This window comes from Apus apus, chromosome 7 (assembly GCF_020740795.1).
Source record: "Apus apus isolate bApuApu2 chromosome 7, bApuApu2.pri.cur, whole genome shotgun sequence".
In the NCBI taxonomy this organism is placed as follows: Eukaryota; Metazoa; Chordata; class Aves; order Apodiformes; family Apodidae; genus Apus; species Apus apus.
Window position 1 is genome coordinate 7094979 of NC_067288.1, and position 7357 is coordinate 7102335.

General features: G+C 50.7%; 1 protein-coding gene across 1 annotated transcript; it reads left to right on the forward strand.

Annotated features, from left to right (window-relative positions):
• Positions 1 to 6464, forward strand: HSD17B7 (hydroxysteroid 17-beta dehydrogenase 7). Its single transcript, XM_051625473.1, has 9 exons — positions 1 to 69; positions 234 to 437; positions 509 to 601; positions 1535 to 1649; positions 2146 to 2340; positions 3229 to 3333; positions 4382 to 4438; positions 5002 to 5100; positions 5504 to 6464. Exons 1-9 carry the CDS (start codon positions 35 to 37, stop codon positions 5597 to 5599), a joined length of 999 nt encoding a protein of 332 aa, XP_051481433.1. The 5' UTR covers positions 1 to 34; the 3' UTR covers positions 5600 to 6464.
• The last annotated feature ends 893 nt before the right edge of the window (positions 6465 to 7357 follow it).

The window sequence follows — 7357 nt, forward strand, 5'->3', positions numbered from 1 at the left end:
GGGGCGGCGGGGGCGGCGGGAAGCGGGGGTCGTGATGGAGCGGGTGGTGCTGGTGACCGGGGCCAGCAGGTGGGTGCTGGGGGCGCTGGAGCGGGTGGTGCTGGGGGCGGGCTGGGGCCGGCGGGGCGGGAAGCGCTTCGTCCCGGCTGAGCCCGGCCCGGCTGAGCCCGGCCCGGCCCGGCGCGGCGCGGTGCGGTGCGGTGCGGTGCTGAACTGACCCTGTTGTGTTGCAGCGGAGTGGGGCTTGCCCTGTGCCGGCGGCTGCTGGAGGAGGATGGCCGCATCCATCTCTGTATCGCTTGCCGCAACAGCCAGAAGAGCGAAGCCACCCGAGATCTCCTCCTGACCTCTTACCCTGCCGCCCAGGTCTCTACCGTGGATGTGGATCTGGGCAACCTGGCTTCCGTCCTGCGCGTTGCCCGCGAGCTCCGCTGCAGGTACCGTGTCACCGGCCCCACCTCACCCCCTCTGCCCACCTGCCACTCCAACCCCTGCTTTTCCCTTGTAGGTTTCAGCGCCTGGACTTTGTCTACCTCAACGCTGGGATCATGCCCAACCCACACGTGAACTTCAAGGCTCTCTGGCACGGCCTCCGCACCGGGTAGGAGATGTTGAGGGACTGGGGACTGCTCTGTGGCTTTTGGGCAGGGTGGGGTGCTGGCAGCAGCGTCACAGCCAAGATGTACCCTCGGGTCCCAGGATGATGCCCCTGTCCTTTCCCCCTCGTGACACACAGCACACCCCAGGGGGCTGCGTGGCCTCGTGTGGGGTGTGCTTGGCAGCTGGGTGAAGTGGGGCAGTGCTCTGAAGCACCCAGTGCTACTTCTGATCCCTGCCGTGGGGCCTGTTGTGTGCCAGGGTCGGGCAAGGGTTCACCCAAAGCCTGCAGCTCCTGGCATTAGGCACTGACTAAAAAACACTGGTGTGGTCTGGGGCAGGTGAGCTTTGCTCTTGGTGGGTCTCCTTGCTGTTGTTTTAGTTCCACTGTAGGGTTTTGCAGTTACTCTCAGCTGTGGATCGTGGTGTTTTGTGCAGCTGGTAGTTGGTGCTTATTCAGTAAGCACAGTGGAGAGAAACATTACTCAGTAAGAAACATGGGGAAAGTGAGCTGGGGAGTGAAGTGACTTGTGTCGAGTCCAGTGCAGTGGTGGGGATGTTGAGTGTAGATACTAGGCTGCTCTCCTTTTCTACACTAGTCTTGACCCTAGGGCTTAGTGCCACACTGGAGCTTCATTTTGTTATCTGAGTGTGAAACAGAAGAGCAAGATGTTTTTTAATGGCACTTTACTGTGGGGAAGGGATGGACAAGCCTTCTCTGGTCTAGTCAGTACAGAGACACTTGGAAGTAAAGGGGCTGGGATACTTCATAAGCTTTTTCCATCCCTTTTTTTCATGGATTAATTGGGTTCTTGAAGGTTAAAGTAGCGTCTGTGTGGTGCCTGTGAGGTGGGGGATACTTCTAAAGGACAGAAGCAGGGGAGCAGCAGGTGCCTTCTGGCCATGTTCATCTCTGACTCCTGTCCTTGACTTCCAGGAGGCTGCTTCACATGCTGACCACGGCAGAAGGCGTAATGACCCAGACAGACAGGCTGAATGGAGATGGACTGCAGGAGGTGTTTGCTACTAACCTCTTTGGACACTTTATCCTGGTGAGGCTGGTTTGGTGTTTAGTGTGGGTAGGGATGGGTGCAGGTGGTGCTGAGGTGAGACAGAACTGATTCAGCTGATGCAGGCTGCAGCCTGACAGGTAAGGAATCATAAGGCAAAGGTATTTGACAAAGGCTTTGTCAAAATAGGAATAAATGGTTGATAGTCATTGTTGCAAGTTTGGACATAATTTTGAGGGTACTCTGTTAAGGGACAGTGGTAAACCCTACATAGTTCTCTCTGTCCAGAGTGAACACCAAGGCTTGGCTGTATCAAATTGTGAGCTGCTCAGCTGAGCTGTGCAAGGGGATGGTGGCTGCTTGGAAATGTTCCTAGGGAACCTTGGGCTGAGATATTCCTGAACAGCAGCTGCTTCTGGCTAGGCTAGTGATGGTTGGCCAGGAAAGCTGAAACAAGCTTGCAGCTCTCAAGAACTTTAAGGCTGTACTGTCAGACTTTCAAATGACTGTATTAAATAAGTCAACAATTCTTTTGCAGGTTCGTCAGCTTCAATCTCTACTCTGCAGTAATGAAAAGCCCTCACGACTCATCTGGACCTCTTCTAGCAATGCCAGGGAGTCTGCCTTCAGCCTCTCTGACTATCAGCATGCCAAGGGGCAGGAATCATACAGTTCTTCCAAATATGCTACTGACCTAACAAGTGTGGTTTTAAACAGGAAATTTAATCAGCAGGTGATGATGGGGTTTGTACGTCTGAATAAACCTAATGAGCTCCTACAATTTATAAGTATTACAGTGTTGTTACCTGGTTGCATTTTTTGGTAGCAAACTGACATTTACCTGAGTGTGCACATAAGAACTGAGCACAGCTGAGCTTGAACTGGTAGTGGGGAATTTGCCAGAGAGGTGGCTTCTGGGGCTCTGGTCCATGTGTTTCAGTTGAAAGCAGCAGTTTTTAGGAGCAGTCCCTACCTTGTGAGTTCTAGCTGTCTCTTCAGACCAAAGAACTGGTCTTAGAGCAAAGAGCTGCTGCTGTTCTGGGGCGTCCCTGCCTATCAGAACAGGGCTGTTCAGGCAGCTTTGCCTGTGAGCACTTGAGCAGCAGGCTCTCCTGGTGGTTTCCATGCTGGTGCTCAAGCTTGCCACCCTAACATGAGTGAGCAAACCTACCTTCCCTGTCCCGAGGGACTGACAGATGTCGTGGGTAAGCTGCAGCCCTAGGCCAGCGATAGTGTTTCAACAGAGTGCAATGACTCCAAGAGAAAATTTAGTCCTAGGAAGCTTGAATGCTTGTCTCTTAAAGATGAGGTAGCCTTTGATCTGAGAAGGCTGTAATTTGTGGGGTGACTGCTGTAGGCTGTAATGTGAGGCTGTGGTGTGTGAGGAGGCTGCATCTTCTGTCTCACCGACTTGCAGTGGGCACAGATTTAACGTGAACATCTCCGTTTTGGACCTCTCAGGAATCACTCTGGCTCTGGTAACTTTAGAGAGTACAGCTTCCTCTGTTTAACTGGTCTCTGTACTCACCTTCATTTTCTTGCTAGGAAGTACTAGGACGGAAGGAGTATGATTCAGTCTTAAACTAGCTGTTGTGTTACTAACCCTGCTTCTTCTCTGCAGGGTCTGTATTCCAGTGTTGTTTGTCCTGGTCTCGTCATGTCTAACATGACTTATGGAATTTTGCCAGTTTTTCTATGGAAGCTGCTAATGCCCATCATGTGGTTGGTAAGTGTATCTCCTGGCTGGTTTTGGGTTGAGGTAGTCCTGCTGTGATACACTTCAAATGAACTTCAAGTGATGTGCAGCATATTTTTGGCTCCTTGCTACCCATGCTTCTCTACAGCTTGTCCTTTTGCTGGATTGGGCAGGCTGGGCCCTTTGCAGACCTCTCCTTTTACTTTGGGGCCCTAATTCCCAAACTCAGTTTGGAGGTGTGGTACTGGATGCACTCTACATAGATCTGTGGTTCAACCTGTCAGCCATAGCAGCGTTGGTCAAGGCTCCGCTAGGAAGGGTTGCCAGCCTGATGCAGACCTGTGGAATCTTCTCAAGACAAAACTTGGCCCCTGTGCTTTGAAATGCTGTTACTTCTAGAACAGACTCCGTATTTTTCAGTGGTGTTCTTTCCATCCGTTTAGAAGTCAGTGTCTCCTGCTCTCTTCTTGCCATCCCTCTGGAAAGCCAAGCCTTCTGCTTTCTGTTGTCTTCCCCTGATTCCCCAAAGCTTTCCTTGCTTTTCCTCCTCTGGGCTTCAGCTTTTCAGGTTCACTACAGTTGTGTCCCTGAAGTCTGTGAGCTCTGACCCTTGATGCAATTTCTGCAAGACTGGCCCCTCTGCTTTAGCTGCCCTAGCTGACAGCAGCTGATCCTGGTGGATCACGTTCCTCCTGGCACTGCAGAGGCAATGCTTCCTCACTCCTCCTCGCTGGAAGTAGTGCAGACCTGCTCTGCCTCCTGCCTGATGGTCTCTTAAGACCATTCAAGAAGAGGTGCCTGCAAGGTGCATGCCTGGATGTTGCCCTGTGCTGTGGGGGGGGAGCTCTGCCTGGGGACATGCAGCAAGGCTTGCTGATCTGCTGGGTGGCTCCAGAGACTGGAGTTAGTGGTGATAAAGGGAGGCTTTAGTCATAAATGTGCAGTGCTACCTCTAGTCAGCTTTGGGAAGCATTTCTACCTCTGGTAGATGTCCTGGAGTGTCTGGGCTGCAGAGGGCTTGCCAAAGAAGCCGTGGGCCAAAATACATATTCTGTTGTGTTACTTCTTTTCCCCTCAGATCCGCTTTTTTGCCAAAACTTACACTCTGACACCGTATAATGGAGCAGAAGCTCATGTAAGTATTTCACAAGTTGGATTTTAATATTCCTTCCCTCTGGGTGGCTCTTCTAGGGTCTGCTGGCTTGAACAAATTGCAGGGATGGTGGGTGAGTGCTGTTTTTCACCCCAGATTAACACACAGCAGTGAGTGCTGATCCACTGGGTGGTGGTTTATGCTTTTCGTCAGATGCCTGTAAAATAAACTTTTAGAAAAACTATTCCTTCCCCCTCCAGTCAGGGAGAATGCTGCTCTGCCTGCTTGTGGTCAAGGAGCCATAAACATGCAGGCAGAGGGGACAGAAGTGAGCAATGCAGGGCACTGTGTCTCAAGAACATTGAGCAAGTTTAGCCGTGTGGACTGGTTTAGCACTGGGCCATACACATGGTTCACTGTTGGCTCTGGTAAGTCATAGCTATGGGGAGCCAGCTCAGATCTTCTGTGGATATCAACTCTCCCCCTGCTTGGTAGAAGTACCTGTGGCATGTTCTCCTGTGTCCATTGGCAGTCACATCCTTGGCAGCAGGTTTGGTTGGGGAAGTGTGTGCTTGACCTGTACATGTGTGTGCTGTTCTTCCCAGGTGTGGCTGTTCAAACAGAAGCCAGAGTACCTGGATGCACTTGTCAAATACCACAGCTGTACATCTGGACTGGGGAAGAGCTATGTGGAGCCCAGAAAGGTAAATGGAGCAGCAGCCTCCTGCTGCAGGGGACTTGGCTAGGGTTCTGCCATTTGCCTTGCATGGAAGGTTTGATGTCAAGGGTGTCCTGTGGCTGGAGTTGAAGACAAGATGCATGTGGAATGTTGACATGGAGTTATCTGTGAGGTTTCCTGGAATAACTCCTGCCTCAGGCTGGAGTCTGGAAGACAGTGGAGATGATGGTTAGAACAGAAGGACTGTGCAATGATGCTTTCACACAATATATTCCAGGCTGTGCCCTGGTGATAGGTGCCTTTGGTTGTCTCTCTGTGAATGTAGAAATTCTGGAGATGCTCTCTGCCCTCTGCAGAACTGCCCTCAGCATCTGTGCTGTCTGCCATCAAGGTGATGGTCTCACAGTGCTGTTCTTGTTGTCTTCCAGATGGATGTGGATGAAGAAACTGCTAAGAAATTCTACCAAAAGCTGTTGGAACTGGAGGAGCAGACTCTAGAGAAATACAGTGATCTCCTAGATTAAGTAAAGCCAGTTGCAGTGGGATTAGTCTTGTATCAGTAACATGGGCTTTTTTCATTCTGGTGCTGCTTGGGATGTCTGCCATTCTGCAGGTACATGGCTTCAGACCTCATCTTCCTTCTCAACAGAAGGTGAACAGTTCCTGAAAATGGAAATGTGAAAACTGAATAGAAATACTTACTCCTTTTGGTATGGGATTTCTTTTCCTGGTGTAAGACTGGAGACCTGGAATAGGTGGAGACTTGTCTTAGCAGACTTGCAAAGCAGTGTGTTCCAAAAGCATGACTAAACTGTGCACAGTTCAGGAACAGCCTCATAATGTGGTTCAAATCTGGTTTAGTGCAGGAAGGGCAACAAACAGCTGGGGGTGCTTCCCTGTGCCTTAACTCTACCAGCCTTTCTAGATGCTGGAACATGTTACCTGTGGCTGATCCTGAAGTACTTGAAGGCCTGTCTTCAGAAAAGCTGCTCTTTGTACACCAAAGCTGGGCCAGCTTTCCAGGTGTGCTCAGTAAGATTGAACCTTACTGGAAGTCAGGCTCTGCACAGCATCTGAAGCCTTGAGCTGGTCTGAGAAGTGCACCCCTTGCCTCAACTGTGAAGACAGATGCCTTGCTGTTCCCTGGTCATGGGACCAAATATGTTCTAACCATGACTAGCTAGAAAGACTGAGGCTATTTATGTTAACCTGGGCTCAGGGCTAGTCTGCTCTGTTTGTAGCCAGAGTGAGAGGTTACCATGTTATTTTATCTATTTATCTCTTTTATATATCTACTGTACCAAGTATTCTTCCTGTTGTCTGTCTGGGAAGCTTCACCAAGTACCTGGTGTACTTCAAATGCTGCAATGAATAAACCTCTGGAACTGACTTGTCCTTTCTGCAGTGATGTTTTTACTCCAATAGCTTTTGACTCAGAGGGCTGGAAGCAAGTTGTTTCTGGTACCTTGCACAACAAGGCTGTGCATATCTGGGAAGTGTGGGGTGTCCCCTCTCCTGCTGCAGGAGAGCTGTTAACCACCTCCTTGGGTTTACTGCTCTTCTAGTTAATGAAAGACAAGAGCGACTTGTGACACCTTCAGTGTGGTTTTGTGTGCTGAGCACGTGTTGGGTGTCTGAGCTTATTTCCCAGTCTTAGACAACTTTGGAGGTGTGTGTCTGGTGCTTGCTCACCCTGGTGTGTCATGTAATGACGTATTTAATGCTCCCCACTCAGGGAGCATTGCAGTGTGCCCAGACGCTTCCCTGGGGAGGTTTTGCTGGAGGCTGTGCTGCCCATCCTGGCTGTGGTGTGGGCTCCCCGGCTCTGCAGGGGTTGCTGTGCTGCCCAGGCTGGTGCATCCTGCCAGGGTGCCCAGAGGGAGGGCTGGCTCTGGGCTCTGTGTAGGAAAGAGAGAATCCAGCTCTGCAGAAGCTCTTCATTGAGTTGGCTTGCAGAGACAGATTTATAGTTTATTATTCTTTCTTCCCAACTTCCATTGATTTTTGAAGGTGTGGTCTATAGAAACAGGTCAGTCCGGAGTTGGGGCTGAGCAGCACAGCTCAGACCTAATGTGAATGCCTGAGCTACCAGTGCTGGTGTGGATGAGAATGTGCTGTGCTCTGTTTTGTCCTTACTTCGGGGCAGACTAGGAAGTTGGCCAGTCTGGACTGGTGCTTCCCTCAGCTGTAGCTCCCAGAGTTGTGAAGCAGATGTAGGTGTCCTTATGTGGGCCTTTATTTAAATGCAATAAATTCTGCCCCAGCATCAGGGTGCTGTGGGT